The sequence below is a fragment of the Amblyomma americanum genome, chromosome 11, assembly GCF_052857255.1.
Source record: "Amblyomma americanum isolate KBUSLIRL-KWMA chromosome 11, ASM5285725v1, whole genome shotgun sequence".
In the NCBI taxonomy this organism is placed as follows: domain Eukaryota; kingdom Metazoa; phylum Arthropoda; class Arachnida; order Ixodida; family Ixodidae; genus Amblyomma; species Amblyomma americanum.
This window is the reverse complement of record NC_135507.1, coordinates 60,469,432-60,493,229: the sequence shown is the minus strand read 5'-3', so window position 1 is coordinate 60,493,229 and position 23,798 is coordinate 60,469,432. Positions and strand designations below refer to the sequence as shown.

General features: G+C 42.9%; 1 protein-coding gene across 1 annotated transcript in view; it reads right to left on the bottom strand.

The window, feature by feature from the left end:
* The window catches only part of LOC144109662 (uncharacterized), a 50,927-nt gene extending 32,899 nt beyond the window's left edge, over nt 1-18,028 (bottom strand). The window contains exons 1-2 of the mRNA XM_077642471.1: nt 17,744-18,028; nt 14,190-16,563 (exon numbers count right to left, since the gene is read on the bottom strand). Coding sequence (XP_077498597.1) covers nt 14,190-14,974 — 785 coding nt within the window. The 5' untranslated portion in view covers nt 14,975-16,563; nt 17,744-18,028. The remainder of the gene's footprint in view (nt 1-14,189; nt 16,564-17,743) is intronic.
* Nucleotides 18,029-23,798: the final 5,770 nt, after the last annotated feature.

Sequence of the window (23,798 nt, the reverse complement as noted above, 5' to 3'; positions counted from 1 at the left end):
CTCTAGTTCAGTAGGTCTATGATGCTAGCAACTTCACATCTGGCGTGGCGTCAGTAAGCTTCTTCCGTAGCACCCAAAGCTTTCTGATCGCCTTATCACAAACTTGATCAACTTGCGATGACCAATTTAGATCATGTCTGAGACACAAGCCCAAGTACCTTAACGCAGGGACATCTTTTAGAATGACATCACGAATTTTATAAGAAAATACAAGGGGTTGTTTTTACGCATCATATGCATACAAACGGTCTTCTCTGTGTTCATGTCCATTTGCCACTGTTGGCACCAGGTATTGATTATATCCAGATGGTCATTCAGTCTCTTGTGATCATCACAAGATTTTATATTACAATAAATGATAGTATCATCTGCGTAATGTTTAGTCGCTATCTTTGGCGAAAAGCCGGTGCTCATATCGTTAACATACAAAGAAAAAAGCAAAGGACCTATCACAGAGCCTTGTGGAACATCGTACCTTTTTATTTGAACTGGCAACGTTGTCAAGAGAAAAAAAACTGCTGTCTATGGGTTAGGTATACCTCAATCCATTTTATTACAATAATATTCTTCAATAAGTTGTGAAATTTCGAGCGTATTATAGAATATCCCACCAAAGGAGATATCCTAAAATCGATAAAGATGATATCTATTTGCCATCTTTCGTCAATACAATTAATTGGCAATGTCATGTACAACTTCACTTAATATGATAATAGTGGAATATCCGCGTCGGAAACCATGCTGGTGGCTTCCCAGAACCCCATTTGCTTGAGCAAATTCCATTAGGTGTTCAGTTAAAATGTGTTCAAATGTTTTGCAACACATACTCGTCAAAGATATTGGTCGGTACTATAGTTTGTTACATCATGTATTGCTCTTTGCTTATTTATTGGTATTACTTTGGCATACTTCCAGTCGCCAAGGACTTCATCAGATAGAAGAGACAACTATTTCTACAAGATAGTAAGAACCCCATTCTGAGTACCATTTTAGGAAGGTATATAGAATTTCAACCGGTCCTACGGATTTTATCGTGTAGAGATTATGAAGAAGATTAAGAACTCTGTCCTGACTTATTTTTATATCCGATAAAGACGGTATATCGGGTGATTCTAGATGCGGTGTTGTACCATCATCCCAGGTAAATACTGACTCGAAATTATCGTTAAAAACGCATGCCATTTCACTACTATCACTAACTGCACAAGTAGCGGTTTTCAAGAATGGAATGGGGGATTTCTGTTTTGACAGGTACTGCCAGAATTTTCCCGGAGATGTTTTAATAAATGTAGTCAAGGGTTCATTCCTAATCGCTATTTTGCTCTTGCAATCTCTGCTTTAAATGCCTGGGAAAGGTTTTTAATCCTTTCTTTTGTTACATCTGAGGTTGGATTTGTGCGTTTTGTTCTCATACGTTTCAACTGGTGCTTCATGTGAATAATACTCAGAGATATCCACGGGTTTCTCTTGCAAACTTTCTTGATGCACGTAGGAATGAAGGATATTATGTTCTTGTGAATTATACTTATTTAAACTGTTCCCAAGCTTGATTTACAGATGTTGATTCAAGAGTTACAAAATTACTGAAACCGTCGAAGCCTTGTTCTAGACAGTCGTATTCCTACATCGTCTGCTCTAGAAAAAGCAGAGACTAGCGCAGTATTTGCGGGGTGCGGTTTCTGCCACTTGATGGACAGCCGGACGATTACCGTCATATGGTCGGAAAGACCACTCATGACATCACAGCGTGAATGATATTGTGTTGCCGACTGACTCAGAAAGACTAGATCAAGTAGGGATTTTCCGGACTCAGCATTTCTTGTATGCATGCTGACAAGCTAAACCATATTTAGGAAAAATATGTGATCTAAAAAGGCATGGGATAGTGCCACATTAACCGTACTCTCCTTGAAATTTTCCCAGTCTATATGGGGCAGATTGAGATCCCCAGCCGTTATAATTTTCTTTGTTGTCTTAGCAAACAGGGGTATTAAAAAATTCTTTAGTGACTGTGTATAATCTTCAGTACTACCTGGAGTTCTATACGCCGCAGTGACTGTGAAAGAAATATTATCGATTTTCATATTGCACAAGACGCACTCTAGGTCTGGTGGTGACAGTATTTCAATGCAAATAATACTAGATTTGCAAAAAATGGCAACACCTCCACCTCTGGTTCCGCCGGTCTTGACGGCAAGCTGTGTAATTAGGCAGGAGAAGTTCTGTATTATCCACAAACTCGTTTAGCCACGTTTCAGTTACAATGACTATGTCTGGTTCATGCTCAAAAAGGATGCTTTCGAAATGTAAGGTCTTATTCTCTAAACTTTGCACATTCAAATTTATAACAGTTAACAAGTCAGGAAGACGACTCTGTGTGCTCCGGAGTGTTATCGTTTGAGCTGTGACGAGAGGCCTGATAAGCCACACGCGTCGCAGAATCATTGTCCCAGTAGTACGCCTTATCATTGACATATAACTTGTGAACTGGACACACACGTGTTCCATTCAGCTTGTCATTTTTGGCACTTTACCAGAGATATTTTCTGCGATAAATCATACCATTTGCAAAATCTTCACTGACAGAAATGCCCATATATTTAAGTTTTTTGCAGTTTTGCAGAATTGCAATCTTTTCTTTGAAGTCGTATAATCAGAAAATCACTGGCCGGCATTATGCCCCTCTTTTTCCTATGCGATGCATTCGTTTTAGACTGGTAGGGTTGACGCCAACCACAGTGAATAGCTTTTCATTTACAGCTTTTGACAGATCATCAGGGGTTTCATCTTCTTGTTTGGGCAGTCCAAATACGATCAAGTTATTACGCCACTGGCGATTTTTCAAATCGTCAACCCTTTTGGAAAGCTGAGTGATGTCTTTTCTTAAGTCGTTGACTACTTCTTGTGTCTCGGTTACAGTGGAAAGTGCAGATTCAAGTTTATTTAGACGGTCTTCCGAGATTTTTTATAGCAGTACCATTTTCCTCAGCGTCCTTTTGTACTGCTCGCTCGTCTGCTTGCTTTTGCACTGCTCGCGCTTAATATCACCAAACGTTCTCATATGTTCCTTTAGTGTTAGGAGAATTTGTTCCAGCTTCTCATCAACGTTAGGGGAACCCGGGTTCAACTCAACATCTCCACTTGTTAAAAGCTTAAGAAATACGAACCAGCAATCACCTAAAATCAAGAACAGTGTGCATGGGCACGGCACAACAATAAGAGACAAATGGTTGATTCGAAACGAAGGTGCACTCTGTCTTACCTGCAGACAGGCAAAGATGAGCACATTTGAGGCCACGTTCGGATGTGTGCCGTGCCCACAACTGAGTAGGATCCAGATGCTTGCTTATGTAGACAGTCGGCGGAACCGTGGTCGACGGTGATTGGTGAATGCTTCTGGATTAAATTTTAGACAGCGCACTTTGCCGTCACTGATGGCGGCTGAAGTTAAGGCTCGGCAATCGGCTTGTACTCCATGGATCCAGCTCAGTAAACATAGTAGATGACATTGTAAATGAACCGTTCAGTAGCGGAACCTGCAGACAGGCAAAGATGAGCACATTTAAGGCTATGTTTGGATGCGTGCCGTGCCCGGCCGCAATGCCCCGCCAAAAAAAATCTAGAAAACTTCTTCGTAAAAACTTCTTAAGAACACATTTAAACATTTTTATTTTTTGGAAATGGCTCCTTATATGAAGCCTAGACTAAAGATCACTATGTATATATTTAGAACTCTCTAAAATCAACCATTGGGATCCCAGCCAAAATAAACAATGGGTCCAGTTGGAAAAGTTCCACTTGAAACCAATGTGTCGAAAACCAAATGTGTTTTCAGCACCCATTGGGCTCGACCAGTTGAGCCCAACTGGTGCTTCCAATTAGAAATAATTGGCCACCCAACCAGACGAAATGGCCCACCAACTAAGTTGGCATACCTATTCGACTCAAATGGTTTGAACTGGTCAGCAAAAAAATATATAATTGCATTGTAACCAAATGGCCTTTCTTCTATGACTGCTGTGAGACTGCTGCCAACATTTCTACAAGAGAACTATTATAAATACACATCGTTATGAAAATCAAGAGACACCAACAAACATGCATTACACACAAGGAGTCAAACACTGTATACAAACACAAGGTCTTAATGTATACCCACAAAGCACACTTTTGCAGTCATTTATATATACCGTCTAGCTGGAGGCAGTGGTGGCTGAACATTAAGTAAAGCTATCTTATTTAAGAACGCCGGCAGTGACGATGGAAGTAATGAAAAGTATTCAAGAGATTAAGCGGCTACTATATCTCTTTTACAAGAACGTAATTAGCCTAGTGTTGTGTTTTATAGCCAGCTAAATATATATACAGAATGAAGGACATCATTGACTTAGACTTTCCAATTGGATCACCCAGTTAAAACCAACTGGAGCTTCCAGTTGGGAGATCAGCTTCAATTGGTTCTCTTGGGTACAACAAGGAACCCCAATTGGTTTCAAATGGTTCCAGTTGGGTGATACAACTGGGAGTGCCGAAATAAATTGGAACCTCACAAACCAGTTGGGTAATCCAGTTGGAAACGCGGAACCAATTGGAATGCCCAACTGGAACTAGGGAAACCAAATAGGCTACCCAGTTGGGTTCATGAACCCAACTGGCTAACCATTTGGGTCCAACTGATTCCAACTGGAATCGAATGGTATGCCCTACTGGACCCATTGTTCTTTTTTTTTCTGGGCTATTTCATTAGGTTTAGTGCGCATGCTTTTTTAGAGCTGCAGATTTTGTTTGCTCAGATATGTGCAGCAGAGGTCAAACTGCAAAGGGCGGGAAGCTGCCCTTTGCAGCATAAATACACTATGCAAATGAGGCAAGAAAACCCATTTCATCAGTCTCTGAACATAGTTTATTATATAAGTGTGCAATAAAAAAAACTAAAATGCTTGCCAATTAAAACTGGAAGCAGCAGGATGCTTGTTTTGCAGGGGCCGCCTTCCAGACTTCTCTTATACAGAAAAGTTTCATACCTGCAGTTTCATATCTGCATACGTTTTCAGGTAAACAACTCGTCAGAGAAATTTTAAAACATTGAGTGGAAAATGTGTATTTAGAGAAGTTTTCAAAACGTTTATGAGTAAACCTCTTTTGTCATGTTTTTAAAACATTTGTGAATAAACCTCTTTTGTCAGTGCATTTTTAAAATGTTTGTGGATAAACCTCTATTCCTGAGATGCCTATTAAATGTTTCAATCTAGAGTTAGATGTTACTAGATGTTTGGAGTTGTTTGAAGATGTTTTATAGAAGTTATAAGTTGCATGGGTACCACTACTCCCGGGCACAGCAGCATATACCTAACTTCTGATTCCGTAAAGGAAGGACTGCTTGGCAAGCCCTACTTGATATATACTTTCAGCAAAGTGTGCCATTCTGGCGTCATGCCAGAAGAATAGAAGCATTACATAGTGGTTCCAGTACCCAAGTCAGGCCAGCCTCCAGTATCTTTCTCGGCCCTTCATCCAATTTCCCTCATGCCTAACATCTGCAAGCTCATTCTCGCCGTACGTTTGTCATGGTGGCTATAATCCCATGATTGATACCCGAATTTCCAAATCAGTTTCCGCCCACAAAATGGAATGGAGGACTGTCTTGCTACTTTAGCTGCTGACGTGCTTCACCACTCTCCGCAGAGTCTTGTTCGAATCGTATGTGATCGTCAGATATAACAAAGGCATATAACATCCTTCACTCTGCCATTCCTGCCTCCTTTCGAACTCAGTCTCCCTCACCAGTTTGTCCTCTCCATTCACGCCTTTTAGCAAATCAAACGTTCAGTGTGCGTGTCTATGGAAAGACTTTTGGTAAATTAATTCACTTTCAATAGAGGAGTGCCCCAGGGCTCGTTTCTTGCCCCTGCATTATTTAATGTAGCTTTTATTCGTCTTGTCCGAGCCCTAGACACTGTCCCTTCCAATCAGTGCGCTTGCGTATGCCGATGATATAACCTTGTGGTGCTGTCATCCAGATGCGACTATCCATAAGTTCATCCTCCAGCCCGCGCTGGATGTATTGAAATCTTGCCTCCCACCTCTAGGTCTGAACCTCTCACATACTAAAAAGTGTTTCATTTGGAATGGAAATAAAGCTGGCTCACGGAAAGCTTCTTCCTTAAATTTTAAGATAGTTCTCCGATTCCTCAGGTAGAAACTGTTCGAATTCTTGGCCTTCTTCATAATTCTGGGACTGGCTCCCATGGCTAACAGCCACCCATAAATCGGCTCACACTACTGTAGGTCTGATTCGTTGCATAGCTATGTGCTCTGGTGGCGCGCATGCTCACACGGCCCACTAGGCTGTGCGCTCATCCTTCAGGCACTGATAATATATCAGGCACAATTTCAACATCTCACCTACAGACAGTGGGAATCCCTTGAATTAAGCAATCAGTCATGACGCTATGCGTGCCATAAAATATTTGGCCCGTTTAACACTCATACCAGTGCCACAGGAGTTCGCCCAACTTAACACACCAAGTGAACTCATCGACCAACACGTGGCAAACAGAGCTTGCAAACATTCTCTAGCTTCAACTTTGTTTAAAGACATTCGCTCTGTTGTCATACTGCCAGCTCACAGACAATCACCCCACTGTTCCCCGTCATTATCAGCCACGTATCTGACTGCAGTGTGCATATTGTCCAAGGATGCATCACATACTGCAGAGAGGGGAGTTACTGCTCTGTATAGTCCCAACCATCTGCCTCTTAACTCTCGCGTGACATATACCGCTTTCCTGCTGCTTCGCTCTTAAGTTCTCGAAGTACACTCTCTCACCGGCGACTGCACTGCGCACGGCAATAAACCTGCCTACATGCACCAGACGCCGCCGAAGGGTCAATGGCAGGGCGTGTTGTTCTGGCACTTAAAACTGTTCATTTAATAACTGCTATGCGCAAGTACTATAATCGCCTTAAAATGTTACTCTAGATTGCAGTGGCACGTCTCCCTCATGACTACAAAGAAGCAAACCAGAAGGCACGCTCTAAATGGCAAGAAAAGTTTGCAATTCAGTATCATTCTAAGGTACACTGAGGCATCGGGAAAAGTAAAACTGAGTAGGAACTTAAGCTGCCCTCAGTCTTGGGCAACAGACAGAAGACATTGAATGGAGCCAACAGCCTCTTCAGAATTCTTCTGAATCTATGTGCTTGAACGATACACAGGCTGATTTTGACATCCCACTTGGCTAATGTATGAAGCAAGATCGTCAAGTGTCACATGGTTTCATTTCCAGCTTGCAATCTGTAAGCTTCTGCGACAACTAATCAGAGGCAGCGCATATGCAAAAAAGTCATTTTTATTTCTTCTCAAAAATCTATTGGTCAGCAAAGTGACTAGTGCGAAACAGCATCTTTTTTTATTGGCACTATACTGGTCGCCCTTAAAGACCGTAAGAAATGGCACGTACAAAATAATTACAACACATGCAGTTCCAGACACAAAACAAATGTGTCGACAAACACTATTACAGATTAGAAAATAATCCTGAGTAGCATTTTTAATTTTATTGTCACAATACTGGTCGCCTTGTAAACGGCTGTAAGATGTCACGCATACATACAGCTTACTTCCAATACAACAGTTCTAAATACAAAAGTAATGCATAGAAAAACAGTTAATATTTGGAACACAGTGCTAGAACTCTTAACGGAAAGAAAACATGTTACAGATGCATTAGCTTACTATCCATTTCTTATGAGGTATTTACTAAGTTAATTGCTGATAGAGTCAGGACAACCTTAAACTTCAATCAACGAAATGGTCAAGCTGGCTTTCTTAAAACGTAGCCGACAACAGACCATATTCACACCATCAATCAGGTGACAGAGGAATGTGCAGAGTATAATCACCCCCTTTATAGATTAATGGCCTTTGACACAGTCAAAACTAATTCAGCAGTCAATCAGGCATTGCGGAAACAGGGTGTAGAAGAGCATCATATAAAAATTCTGGAAGACATCCATAACTGGTGCATAGCTATCACAGTCCTCTATAACGTCAGCAATAAAACTCCTATAAGAAAGGATTTCAGGCAGGGAGACACGATCTCAACAATACTATTCACTGCCTCTTTACAGGAGGTATTCAGAGGCCTGGATTGGGAACAGATGGGGATAAGAGTCAACATAAAATACCTTAGTAATCTGCAAAATGCTGATGATGTTGTCTTGATAAGTAAATCGGGAGATAAAGTGAAAACATGAACAATGAGTTACACAGGTAGAGCAGAATGGTTCGTCTAAAATTTAACATGCAGAAAACCAAAGTTATATTCAACTGTCTCGAAAGAGAATAGAAGTTTGCAATTGGTAGCAAGGTGCTGGAAGTAGTAAGGGAATATGTCTACTTAGGGCATGTAGTGACTGCAGATCTGGATCACGAGATTGAAGTAACTATAACTATAAGAATGAGGTGGGCACATTTATCAGGTTCTCTCAGATTGAATGACAGTTTACCAATATCCATAAAGAGAAACATATATAACAGCTGTATCTGCTTAACAATACTTACGTATGGTACAGAAACGGGGTAACGAAAAGGCTACAGCTTAAACTGAGGATAACGCAGCGAGCTATGCAAAGAAGATCGATAGGTGTAGCATTAAAAGACAGAAAGAAGGCGCAGTGGGTCAGAAAACAAATGAAGGCTAACGACATCATAGCCTTATTCACGTGGAAGAAACTGGCCTGGGCAGGCATGTAACTGAAGGCAAGATAAGCAATGGTCGCTAAGGGTAACAGACTGGATCCCAAGAGAAGGCAAGCGTAGTGGGGTGCAGCAGAAAGTTACGTGGGCGGATGAGATTATGACATTTGCAGGGATAGGGTGGCTGCAGCTGGCACAGGACAGGGTTGGTTAGAGAGACATGAGAGAGGCCTTTGTACTGCAGTGGGCGTAATCAGGCTGCTGCTACTGCTGCTGGTGATAATGATACATGTCGCTGAAAAAAGCTTTTGTAAATATAACTGTGAGGATATTTTGGTGTCCAAAAGACATCTCATAGATTTTAGTTTAGTACAATGTAGACATTACCAGCAATGTTGAATGCCATTTACAAAGAATTTGAGAGGAAACGCCATTTGTGTAAGGAAGAGCTCAGAGGCCAAAATAAAGATGCACCCAATGATTAAAATGAATTAAAACATGCATTAGATTCACAAATAATATTAGTCTTTAGCTTTGCTACCACTAATTGCGAGTTCACCTGGATTCCCTGTTCTCAACCGCAGAAAGCCCACTTCCATAAATAAGAGCTCAGCAGCCAGAAAAGAGATGTGCCCAATGATTACAATGAATTAATATGCACATTAGAGTCATAAACGGTGAAAGTTTGCAGCTTTGCTACCGCTGATTTGCAAGTTCACCTGGGTTTACTATTCTCACTATACTGCCTAACCCAGAGTGGACATCAACTTTTCTGAAAATGGTCACACAAACAAAAATAACCCTGAGAAGACAAATATAATGCGGTTTCTAAATTTTGCAAATGCTCCGCAAAGCATTCTGGAACATAAAGAGATACACAGTAATTCACACAAAACAGTCGTTTTCGTCGGGACAAAGTCCATCTTTCCTATGTTGTGTGGCCATTGTTTTATAAGCAGCTCGTCGCGTTTCCCTCAAGGAATGCAAAATAAAGTTAATCTTTTTCCAGCCCGCTTTAACATTGAAATACGTAGCAGCACCACAACACGCAGTGTGGGCACGTGCCTGCGGACACTGCATGATGCAGGCTAATCACGACAGTGTAAAAATAAAAAGAAGCAAAACAAGTTTTTGCACCTCCTGGTGACACGGTGAACATGTGAAGGGGCATTCTGGTGCCTGCAGCCACTGAGTGGGCAGAAAAACCTGCTCCCCACTCTCTTTAACGAGGCCAGCATAAGAGAGCGAGGAGGAAGATGCTGGGAAGGGGAAATCCAGAAGACTTGGGGGGGAGGGGCGGAGGCAAAGATCTCACATTTTTGCTCTTTACATCCGCTGTACCAACAACAGTTCGGAAATATGCCAGCCCGATACCATGATTGTTTGGAATATTGTTTTTTCTATGTTGAGCAGAAATTAACACAAAGGACATGAAGTCACTTGAGAGCAAAAGGAGCATTTCCTCCTCTCAACTACTGTCCAAGGACACACAGAATTAGGTTATATGTAGTAATTAAGAGTAAGCTTACTCACAAACCTTCAGTGCAAAAAGTGCATGCCCATATCTACGCAGTTGTGTGACACAAGTTTCTTAAATATCTTCAATCATTATGGCAATTACATCCCACACCTATAGCTTTCACAATTTAGCTATCCTGCTATATTTGCGAAGCCATGTGGTCTACAACAGTGGCCGACATTTCATTGACATTTCACTTTTCTTAATGGCATGCTCTCCATGAATTTTGCATGACTATTTTTGGAAAGCTAAAGGGAAGAATGATGCAGCGTCAAGTAATGAAGACAATGGGAAAGTACACACACACAAAAACGCCAACTTTATAAACATTGTTTGGCTGCCACTACACCCAATTTATACAAGGCAACACGCCCCACACACGTGTCCACTCCTGCTGTCCTTGTTACTTGATGCTGCGCCATTCTTCCCTTTAGCATGTCTGACCAACATGCCCAATCCTATGCACTTCTTAATTTATTTTCTACAATATTCTGCCACCCCTAACTGGTTATTGAATAGGCATGCAAATTTGTGCTTAGTAGTGTAAAACCGGAATTTAATGCTCGATTGATTTGAATGTACAGCTGAGTACCATTCCACCAAATAAACCCTTTATGTTGAGGTGTCTCTAATTACTTCAATACTCTTTTTCAACCATCAAGAACATGAGGATGCCAAACTAAATAGCAACACCACCTAAATGATGCTGCCACCCCAGGGTTGTGTATGATTTTAACCTTCTGCATGCAACGTGTAAGGCATATTTCACTAGTTTCTCCGTTAGTTTATTGCTTGTTCCTTGCATGTCACATCAGGTTGTGGTAGAAAGACTCACTTTCCTCAGGAAAAGAAAGTGAAGAGCATTGTCAATCAACACGTCTCATTTGTGAGCAGATGAAAGAAGAGAACGAAAACAAATGCCGATAATTTTATAGAACTGCTGGGATAACGGTATTCATAACTATATATATATATATATATATATATATATATGGCCAATGCGGTGGCTCTTCTGCTGACCCAAAAGACGCGGGTTCGATTCCGGCCGAAATGGACGAATTTCGATGGAGGCGAAATTCAAAAGGCTTGTGTACTGTGCGATGTTGGTACGCAGAGCCTCATGTGGTCGAAATTTCCGGAGTCCTCCACTACCGCATCTCTCATAGCCTGAGTACCGTTGGAATGTTAAACCCCATAAATGTATACATATATATATAATTAAAACAGGTTTAGAAGCTCTGCTGTTCACACAGTGCAGCCACCCCATATAGTGATGAACCAACCTGCCCAATCAACATTTCTGTTTCAGCAAACTTAAATATTCCTTGCCGAGACGAAGACGACGAACGTGCAGATGTGCGCACACAAATTATCTAAAGTGTTCTGGATCCATAAAGAAGGAAATGCTTGCAATCATATCCCATCAATAAGAGTAGCAGTGCTTGGTTTTGTTTTGTTTCAGTTCTTTGACCCGTCGATCTTTGCAACATCTGCACTCTAAGCACGGCTGAATTCATAATTTTTATTTGTTTTTAGTTCATCTCTGTCTTCTAGTGCCATATCTTTCAGCCCATAAATTTAAAAACACTATAAATAGAGCGACCAGTTGATATTCGGAGTATGTCTGTGTCATGTCCACAATGTGCTTGCACTCCCACCATGTTTAAAGGCAGTCACCTCGTTGCAGTGCTCACACTTGCATGGACGCTCAGCCATGTGGTTACGAAGGTGGTGCATCAGGGTGATCTTGAGACCAAAGCTGCAGACATCTTTAGCTTTCTGTGGGCACCACATCCTTATACTTTGTATGGATGAGAAAAATTTTATTGATTTGATTACAAATCCTGGAAACTGTTACAGCACACAATTACAACTGATAAAACACTCCCAAGCAGCAAATAAACCATTTGTGACCTAACCAACCTTATGAAAAAAAGCAGATATAATACTGAAGAGCAAATCTGAGAGTGCAATGGAATACTGGCTACACGGGGGGTTCATCTGAAAACAAAGAGACGCACCAACAAGTAGCCTACATCTTCACTGTGAAGGACCCCATGCTGGGGGCAGAAGCATCAAGTAAGACCTTTTTTCTGGTTGGCGCCTCTGTTTTCAAAAGTATTAATGCTCACAACATTAGCTAAATCTAAGGATGGGGTAGATGTTTCTTCAAGATTACTGGTTTTTAACAAATGCAACTACGCTAGCTGTTTATAAATTGACATAGTTTATCTCAATGGCATCTTGAGAAATCCAGCCACCAAAGCAAGTTGTCTTGAATTTCCGTAAGCAGAGCATAATATACAAGGGCATGCTACAGAAATGCTGAAATATCCCGAAACTGACACTGTAAAATGGAATGAGAACAACAGCTGCTGTTGAGACAGTGAGGTGATTGCCTTCAAATCTATAGAGCATGTTTGTTAAGACTGGCAATGCAATTTGTAATAAAGATATGCCACATGATAGAACAGCGGATTACTCGACAGATAATGCACATGAATGTGCAAATCACAACACATGCATATCACTGCAAAAAAGAATATTTTTATTTTTCAGCATGATATTCAAGAATACAATCTAGTTAACGTTTCTTGTTTCGAATATCTTGGCGTTTCTATGTCGCACGATTTAAAATGGCACAATCACGTAGAAAGAGTATGCTCAGCAGCACAAAAGAAACTGGGTTTTCTAAGAGCAATACCGCGAAAGACAACAAAAGATGTTAAGCTGCTGGCTTACAGATCTCTTATTCGACCCTCCCTAAAATATTCATTAGCAGCATGGGCGCCCCATCAAAAGGTATTGTGGGCCAAGATAGAGAAGGTGCAACGCCAGGCGGCACGCTTTATTTGTTCGAAATATAGAAGGACAGAAATTCTTGCGGTCTTGATTTATTGGAAGATAGGTGCAAGAAGCAGAGTTAAAACGTTATTTCGAATAATTCACGGCAAACTAAAAAATAATAAAAATTTGTACTTAAAACCTCCAGGCAGACAGAGCTCCCACTTAAATCATAGTGAAGCGATTCAACCGTAACTGTCCTGAAACCAATGCCTGTGGTTGTTCGTTTTTCCCAGAGGCAATACAGCTGTGGAACAAGCTGCCTGCAGAAATTGTTTGCAGTTCTGATACCGCATTGTTTGCAAATGCATTCAAGGTCCATTACTAACATCTGTACCATGTGGATATCGCAGTGCTTTTCTTTTGTTTTTTTTTCTGTTTAGTGCGTACGGCAGATGGCTGATCGTTTGAATACGTGTCTTATAGCCTGTATATCGTATCCTGTGTTGTATCCATAGGACACTGCAGTGCATGTGCATATTTCTTTTTGTATCTGGCTCTTTATGTTAGTATGAATGTTATGTGTAACATCCCTATTTGTAATGACCCTCAACTGAAGGTTGACAGTATTTCTAATAATGGTAATAATAATCTAGTGCAGTAAAGCCTTCATTTTTAAAAACTTAAACCAAGAGCAAACTCTGAAAACCAGAAAACAAAAGCGAGCAATGTTTATCATCAGGCAGCTAAGGTTTGTTTCTCTGCTCTTAATTCCCTACAGCCACAACATGAGCATGGAAAGAATAATGAAACAGCATGCTTCTCTGGTGGCATCAAACTCACAAAAAAAAGCTAAATTGCTCTGACGTAAGTAAGTCAGTTTGCTAGCTAGTGCCAAACACTGCAACCACAATTCACGCACATTATTCAATGCGCTGAAACTAATAAAATTATGACACGATCACACCTGCAGATGCCAGGATTTCAGTCTCATTCATGATAGTACCAGCTTGGTATGCTCAGGTTTCTTAAGGAGGAGTGAAAGCAACAGAAGGATTGCCCTATGCGGATGTACTTTGAAGGCATGCAAATTTGCAACTTTTTTCTCAAGAAGGCAAATTAAAAATAAAGACAAGATAGCTAGAAATGATTTTAACATCTAATCTTGCGAAAAGGTATCAAAACTTTGAGGAACTGTGATTTTTTGAAGCGTGTTTGTTGTTCTCATGGCGTTTTAAACTCTGTTTTTCTTTAAACATCATTGTGCAGAACTGACACTGATAAGGTCTTTCACTCTTATGGGCTCGCACATGCTTAGCAAGGGTTGTACTCTGTGTAAAGGCCATGGGGCAGAGCTGGCACTGGAATGGTCTCTCACCCGTGTGGGTGCGAAGGTGTTTCACCAGTGTGCCTTTTTCAGCAAAGCTGTTCCCACAGTGGTCACAGTTGTATGGACGCTCACCCGTGTGGGTACGAAGATGTTGCTGCAGGTTGCCCTTTAAAGCAAAGCTGCTGTTACAGTGGTCACACTTGTATGGACGTTCACCCGTGTGGGTGCGAAGGTGAGGCACCAGGTGGTACTTTTGAGAAAAGCTGCTGTCACAGTTGTCACATTTGTATGAACGCTCACCCGTGTGGGTACGAAGGTGTTGGCCCAGGTGGCGCTTCTGACCAAATTTGCTCCCGCAGTGGTCACACTTGTATCGACGCTCATCCGTGTGGGTAGGAAGGTGGATCCTCAGGGTGCTCTTGAGAGCAAAGCTGCTGTCACAGTGGCCACACTTGTATGGATGCCCACCAGTCTTCGTACGTGGGTGGTTTTTCAGGCTGACCTTTTGAGCAAAGCTACTTCCGTATTGGTTACACTTGGAGGGACGGTCATCCAAATGGTTGGGAAGATGCTGCTCTTGGCGGTTTTTCTTTGTGAAGCTCCGATTGCAGTGGGGGGACTGGTGCAGCTGCTGACTCATGTTCTCCCCAGACAGCACTCCGAGCTTGGGATCAGCTGTGACCAGGACTGCACCTAGAAAGGCAGGGTGTTTTCAGAGAAATACGAGACCATGCGTGTTATAACAAATTTGGCAATATTACACATTTAACTTAAGTTTTTTTTTCAAGGTGGATGGGTTGACCATCAAAACAAAAAGAAGAGTTTTTAAATAAAATTTGCTAGTATTTATAAATTTCCATGAAGCTGGAGGGAGAATATTTTAACTTTCAAACAACTACTCAGAGCAACGAGCATACTCTGTAGCCAACTTAAGTCGTAGCAACTTAGACAAAGTGCTCGTGTAATACCTGCCTTAATGGAGATCTGCCAAGCCTGCCCAAGAGTTTTTGACAAATAATATCCATGAGCTTTCACTAGAAACACAGTACACTGGCAATGAGCGTATTCCTTCTCTCTATTAAAGTAAAGTAAAAAAATTATGCAGGTGAAACTCCTCTAATAAATCTAGCATAGTGATGGCTGGTGGTTCGATGAAATAAATGCAGAACGGAAGCACTCACATTGAAAACCTCAAGGACAAAACCAATTCTGTCAGCAGCGTCACCAAAATAAAGCTTGGCACTAAAGATAAACATGAATCATTAATAGCAAATCACAACAGACCAGACTAGATAAGTATTTCCCAAAGCAAATAGGATCAGAAGCACAAGCATCAGAAGTTTCTATAGACATCAGATGAAACAGTAGAGATAAAAATCGCCGCACATCATCTGAAGGCATACCAAAAGGAATTACTACTGCTGTGCACACCTCACACTATAAAGAAGTTGTACGCAGAAGCATACAGAAAACAATAAGCCATTAAATAATGAGACACGGAAGCTCAAAAGGGTGACAGAACTACAACGGAAACTGAAGAGCTAAACTGGTGAGACTACAGCACAAAAGGCAAGACAGAGTATGATGCAGAAAAGGCACAGCCACACAAACAGATGCACTTTTAATACTGCAGTTTTTTTTTTGCTCTGTACCCTCTAGCTTGCGTCTGCAACTTGTGCTGCAGTCTACTGGATCACAAGGTTTCCTCAGCAATCATGCAAAATTCCATCTGAAAAATGTTTCACAATATCCATTGTTCACTTTGGAAAGACAGTTGGTTTGCTTATAGTGTTTAACATCGCACAGCAACTCAGGCTATAAGGGATGCCATAGGGAAGAGATCCAGGTAATTTCAACCACCTAGGGTTGAAACTGCACATTACATTACATTACATATTACATGGCATCCTAGCATTTTGCATCCATCAAAATGTGACCACAGCGGCTGGGATCGAACCCGTGTCTTTCGAGTCAGCAGCCGAGCACCCTAACTGCTGAGACACCTTGGCTGGTTGCTGTAAGGATGAGGTAGTGTTCCAGGCATTAACAAGGCAGGGTCTGATACGTCCGATTTTGTGCAATGACACCACAGTCCGAGATCACTGGCTATGCTATTTTACATTATGAACATCAAGCAGGTCAGCCTGCAAATGCTGGAAGCAGTGGTTTTAGAAGATGGTCCTTTGGGCAGCTTGTGTACTCATAGGTCGCCAATATTCGTTTCGATGCCTGCAAAACGAAACAGAACAAAAAGGTTGTTCAGAATAAGAACTGCAAGGCTCCCCACCACAGTATTTTGTTAAAGAAGTATAAACACAATTTTGATGGCAGGTTTTCTTCGCTACAGTGATGCAGAAGACACTACTATGCATGAATCACCATGTGATAGTTGCCTATGAACAGTGAATAATTTATAGTCAAATTGTTCGGTCATGCTTCTTCTGTTTCAACAGCTGCCTGCTGACTGTGACGTCAACGTGTGTATATAGATCACGTGAGGCATGACAAAACTGCAATATGATTGCTCCTTCTGCATTCGTTGTCATTATATCAGTTGAGGCAGGCTAGGTTTAGCATTAAAGTGAATTTAAACGAGGAACCAGCAAATTTTATCGCAGTTCTTTCGTGCCTCACGCGACTCATAAGCAAGAAAAAAAGCAAGAACAATAGCAATATTTGAATAAAGTAACCTCCCAAGCTCTTTTAACAATCATCCCATATCTCCGACAAGCATCCCCGCAAAGCTGCTTGAATTAGCATGAAGCCTTATGGCACACTTTGAGGCAATTAATTTTTATCCTTAATAGCACAGTTTTAGACAGCTACTCAATAGCATGGGCTACAAAACACAGAAGACATGATCAAATGAAAGCAACTGCACAATCACTTATTGCAGTTTTGCGGCCTTATAGCAATACAAAAATTGTTAATAGTGATCAAACACTTTTTGGAGAGGCCTGTGCAATTTATGTGCACTGGGTACAACATAAAAATGTGCCACATTACTCCACTGACCAATATTAACATTTAACAAAATTAGCTTTCTAATGATCTACTATGTTGAACAATTAAGACACATCAAAACTTTTGAGCTGATAATAAAGTCGTGTGATCAGCTTTCTTAAGTAAACACTTTAACAACAGACTGTATCTTCATCACACAGAAATTTTGTCCAGCAATCATTAATCTGACCAGTTGCACTGCTGACTTAGTGTTTTCCAAACATACCAGTCATAAATCATCTCTTCCAAGCGTCCCGTCCATTGTTACACAGAGTGCCCCACTGTTTTTTTAGTGTGTGATTAGCTTTCTCAAGTAACAAGAAATGCTTTGACAGATTGCTTTTCCTTAAGCAAAAAATTCTGTGCAGTGGTTATGAATGTAGGCAGAGATTCACTTCAGACTTACTCGGATACGACCATACTAATCATAATTCGCCTCTTTCGAGCTTACAGGCTGTTACACTGGGCCACCAGTGGCCAGTTTTCCAGTTTTGCATCCCGAGGGGAACAGTGCTGTTGAGATTCAGATAGCGTGGTCGGGGCTGGAGAAGGGACGAGGAAGATCAGAGACGGCATTATGAGAAAGGCAAGGGAAACTCTACACAACTATTTACATAATATACAAGTAAGAGCGAATGAGAATGCCTCCGATGCCCAATCAAGTGAGCAGATGTAGACAGTGCAGAAGCAACAACATACTGCAAATCTCTAGGAGCTGTCGCGAGCTCCCTTAGATACAATGTCAAAGGGAGGCCTCGGCTGTGCTTCCGTGTCAGTAGACACTAGCAACTAGCAAATACTGCAGGTAAAGCGTTACTTGCAAAGCCTTATAACAAAGGTGACAACTAAACATCGAAGCAATCTCGTAGTGCCCACGCAAGAAACTACGCCACTTTGGCCCATTAGTTATTTCCCTGTATTTCCGCTCGTCAGCGGACACTCTCACAATGCGCAGGTAAACCTATGTACAAGTGCACGCTGCAAAGCGAGGCTCCAGCGCAGGAGTCCTTAGAAGAGGTCGTCTTTTCGCGAGCCGCACCCTGTGGGGTCGCAGACAGGCTTCAGCAGCTGTGACATGAGAAATACTGAAGGTCTTAAGTGCGCGTTGGCACCTGCGGGCTCCACATGCCATAGAACAGTAATTTGTTCCGCACTCCGGCCGCATGTCCCCAATACCTGGGCAGCATGAAAGAAATGCTTGTATGTATTCCTCTCGATTCCGGAATTTTGACTGGCGAGAAGTGCATGCTACTCTGTGGCTTGCTGCAAGTTTGACTTGCCGTGCAAAAACTGCAGTGTCGCCACAACATGGCAGGTGGCTTTCGCTTTCTCTGAACCTGTCTGGTCAGTTCGGCCTTAGTGCGGTGCCTATCGTATCTGGAGAGCCGCGGTGAGTCTTAGACGATTACACTCTTGACCGGCCTTTGGCCTTACAATGTTTTGGGCCCGTAATTTGTCCTTTCTCTGGAGACTACCGCATGGCTTGGCTCTCCTTGCACACAGCCGCCTTCTGGACGCTGCCTTCGCTGTTCTGTGCTGCGCACCTCCCTTTCTCGCAGTGCGCTCATCCTTCACATCTGCTCTTTGACGCAGCACCGAGCCGCATTTCCCACTTGTCTCCCCCAAATTGTCTAGACTGCACTTTACTTTCTGTTGAGCCTAACAACTTGCTCTCCTGAGGCTTGCTATCCGACCTTATGATCCTAACTTCCTGTCCTGCAATTTGATCTAATCCACGCTCTTACACCAAAGCTGCGTTCTGGCCCGAGGTTTCAGTGGTGCATTCAAGTGACTCGCTGTCACTCTTTTACAGCAAAGTGTTGTCCCCAATACTTTGCTACTATTGTTCGCCAGCCGCATTGAAGGAGGGTCTCCTTTGTATCCTTTACTGAACTGGCCTGCAAACTGACTACCCTCTTCTTGAAAGAAAGCATCAGCCTCACTTGTAAAAACAGCCTCAGCTTCGGGGCTAGAGAAAGGCACTTTTTGGCTTTGTTGGCGTCATCAGTGCTCGCTAACGAAGCAGGTCGCTCGGCTTTGTTTTCGATGAGGTAGCTGAAAAATTTTTTCTCCGCCTCTAAATTGACAAATGCTACCCCTGCAGCTGCCGAACTGGCGTACCTTTTTGGGCTGAAACCTGCCGTGTCATTACTCTCCTGAGCAACGGCTGTGTCACTAGCTGACCAAGCGGGGCTCCTAGGCTGGTCGCATGACACTCGGATGGGCGTGCTGCCCGCTTCCATCAATTCTTACTTTAGAGTGTGCATCTACAGGAATGGCAAAATACCCGTAAAGAAGTCTTATCGCTGTCTCATAGTTGTTGACCTCCACATCGGTCAGGTGCACTAATACACCGCTGACATCACCCAGGAGTATGGTCAGCAACGTCTTTAACCAGCAGCCATGGTCTAGCTCCTCCTCGGCGTAAATTTTCACGAAATTTGCGAGGGGTGTTGTTAAACTTTCTCCTCTTCGAAAACTTCTCAAGCGAGCTCTCGCTTTTTCCCATTTTATCAACTGAACTCTAGGTGTGAGCTCCTTCAGCACTTGTTCATGCAGTTTCTCTAGCTCAGCCTATCTCTCACAAAACTTGGCTTGCCATCCTCTTTCTCATTCCTCGCGAAGCTTTTGCCTTTCCTGTTCTTTCTCCTTGCGGAGCCTTCACTCCAGAATCATTTTGAAAGTCTCGTCTGCCTCCTCGACTGTCAAATCCTCCGCCCGCATATTGCCCAAAGTCGCTTCTCTTTTTTAGTGGGGTCTACTGAAATGCCCAGTCCTTCCGAAATTTCAAGGAAGACCTCTACCTTGAACCAAAACACGAATTGACGAAATTTCATTTCTCAGGCTGTAATCAGAAATAATCAAGATACGTTTCATTCAAATGTAGTCTGTCAGGTGCTATCTTTTGCTGGCAGCCAAGAATGCACACATTATCTCGACAAAAGTGCATATCAGCTGGTTGAACACACCTAGATGATGATGAGCATGGTATTTTATGGTGCAACGGCATCTACGGCCAAAGAGCACTAAGGCACAAGGTATTTTTCATTTCTCAAGGTCGGGCCAAAGACCCATTTCCCAAGCATTTCACTCTAAAGCCGAGCACCAGACCACGGGAAGGTTTGTACCCATTGTATCAGCAGTGGGTACCCGGCAGAAATGGGGATCGAACCCCGCACCTCCCGCATGCGAGGCTGATGCTCAACCGCTTGGCCACCGCTGCGGTGAACGCATCTGGAGCAAGCGGCTGTACTGTACAAATTTAGTGCGTGCCGTATCTGTATGTAATGCAGCTTTACTGGAGATGATAGCACTCGAATGAAAGGTGCTACAGTCCTGCCTTGCGTGTCGGCGGCGCGTTTGCTTGCATGATGATCCGCGCTGGAAAATTCTCTTTATTTCTTTATTAGCCAGGCACGAGGAGATGCATGCGTACGGTACTTCTCACATGTTTTAAGCATTTGTGGCAGAAGGCTTGAGCATCAAGCTGCACGACAGTGGCCGACGACAGAATGAGCGCACCTCGTCTGCTGCAATGTGAAAACTGCGTGCCCACATATATGCCCGCATAGATGCCTCGAGCAATGCGCTTGTGAGGGCTTTTAAAAAAGGACATGTTTCAATCAATTAGGCATATCTCAAAGCATATCTGCCTTGCCACTGTGCAGAATGCAGCGAATGCAGACACGCTGCCGTATCAATGCTACAACTCACTGAACACACTCAGCACATGCATATATGCGCGCGTACTGGGAGCAGGAATCTGCGGTCACTCGCGTGAAAAGCCTCGAACAGGATCGCAATGTCAGCTGGGTGCACGAAATTAACAGCAGAAATATTTGTGTATATCTATGCAATCGTAATATGAAGTGAAAATTTGTGCTTCCGAGGTGGTGAGACGATTGAACTTGAATCACATACACGTACGCAAAACAAATGAATGAACAGCGAGAACTACCACAAAAGGTTTGGTTTATGGGGGTTTAACGTCACAAATCGACTCAGGCTATGAGACGCCGCAGTGAAGGGCTCCGGAAATTTCGACCACCTGGGGTTCTTTAACGTGCACTGACATCGCACAGTACACGGGCCTCTAGAATTTCGCCTCCATCGAAATTCGACCGCCGCGGCCAGGATCGAACCCGCGTCTTTCGGGCCAGCAGCCGAGCGCCATAACCACTCAGCCACCGCAGCGGCATACCACAAAAGGTGGCCACTGCTGGTGACACGGACGATAAGCCCTGTGGTCTAGTCGAAACAAGCGCCTGCATCGAGCAAAACATCGCACGAAGAACCGTGGTCCTTCTAATCTATATCAAAATGACTGCAACCGCTTCCCGCTACCATACCACCTCTTCGTCCTCTGCTAGTTGCCCGAGCACTGCCAGCACAAAATCGTCCAGGCAAGTCTAGCTGCCCGGTGGCAGCCCGAAACCGCTCATCCAGCCAGTAGGTACACTGTCACAATAAAAAAAAAAAAAAAACGAACACGTTCTGGGCACCCACCGGAAGTGTGCGGGGCAGTCCGAAAAAATCGAGCGCCTGGCTCCGCGTTCTTGCAACCCAAATTCAGCCAGGAGGCAGCCAGCGGCGGATAATCGAAGAGGCCAAATGTGATAATGCCGAAAGCAGGAGGCAGTGCTGATACTCTCTCATAGCTCGGTCGATGGAAAGGGGAATCTGCGAACAATGTTGTGTCAACGTCACCAATACTTTCCAGTCGGTGCTTCCGTGGGAAAGGAATGCCACGCCATTCCCAGCACGTGAATGAACGTCCTAGTTCTCTTCCGCCCGCTGTCCGATACGCGGGACTTCTGCCGAGGTCGCAGCCGTCTTTCAATTAACATCCTCAGCACAACCTTTCAACAGCATCGCTCTGTTTGACGACCCAAGCACAGACTGGCCACTTGACGCTGCCTCTGTGGCCTGTCCCCGCCACTGCTGTGGTCAACCCTGTTGAGGGAGTTCGCACCTTAATCCACTTAAGCTGGAGTGCATCCGGATCATAACAGTGCCCTATAAGAATACATGCCAAGAAAAATTTTCTAATCAGTTTTACGATTTCACAGTGCTCTGATGATGTTGTCCCTTCGCAAAAAAGCCGGGTTCCGTTAGAACAGATTGTGAAAGTCTGAAGAGTCGTTTCAAAGGCGACATATATTTAAAGCAGCGCAATACGGGGCAGCGCATGTCACCATTGGCTGGGAGCGCCAAGCATGAGTGCAATATACGCGTAACAAAACTTCAGAACAATTTTTTCCGTTTCGCAGTCTACTTGTGGTGCCAGGCATTCATTTACAGTTGGCAAGCACTTTGAAGATGACCGACAAAGTGTGCAATGTCATTCCAAAGGCAAATATAGCAAGCGCTATATTTTCTCACTGATGCAGTCGTTCAAACTGGACAGCCAAGACAGCTCTACATGAAAAGTTCTCAAACGGCACGATAAGTGATCGAAAGCAAACCCAGGTACCGTAGCAGACGATGGCGTGGTCGAAGCCACTGGCCGCCTCCGCTGCCCACTAGAGTGTTTGTAAAGGCAGGGGGTTTCAGCCGGTCAATGGACTTACAAGCTTCTTTCGATATGGAAAATCGAATAAAGGCGTTAAGCTTTTTGAATCCAGCAAAATTCACGATGTGAGAGAACTTATGACTCAAAATGTGAGCGAATTAGCGTTGCCTGCTACCACAGGCTCACAAGAAAGAAGCCACTGCAAAATAAGTATCTTTAAACCACTCCCTCTTTGCAAATAAAGAAATAATATGCACTCCTCAACACTAAATCCATCGGTATCTAATTGACCTTCTATGCCACACGACAAAAGTTTATATTTCTATAACGCACTTCTACTGTAACCGTGTACAGGCAGTTGCCTGACAAAGGTATTAATAGCTTCAGCTCTTTAGGGTTACTCCATTCTTGTACTGTGAGAGGATGAACAGAAAATTTTATTGATTTATACACAAATCTCATAAATTACAACACACAGTTACAACTGATAAAAATTCTCAACTACAATGCAGCTAAACACTGGTTAACCCGCAACATGAAAAAAGCAGCTGAAGTATTGGAGCCCACAGCACACTGCTGTAATTCTAAATGCACAGGAGAAAATGTTTTGTTGAAATTCCGTTTCTGAAACCTTTACTTTCACAAGATGCTTTGAATTATGATAATTTTTACGTCAATGATCTCCAGCCAAATCTAATCACCAAAGAAAGTTCACTGAGTTTCGATAAGCCCAGCATTTGTAATTGCTTACAGCAAAAATGCTGAAATGTCAAAGCCACTAAGGTCCAAAGGAATAAGACAAGTGCTGCTGTGACAGCAACACAATACTTTCATCACCTAATTGAAATAATATTTGACAAGACTGACTTTGCTGAAAATACAATGTCTAACAAATTGCCACCACATTCAACGTATTTACACGATTCTAAGTCAACCTATTTTTCAAAAT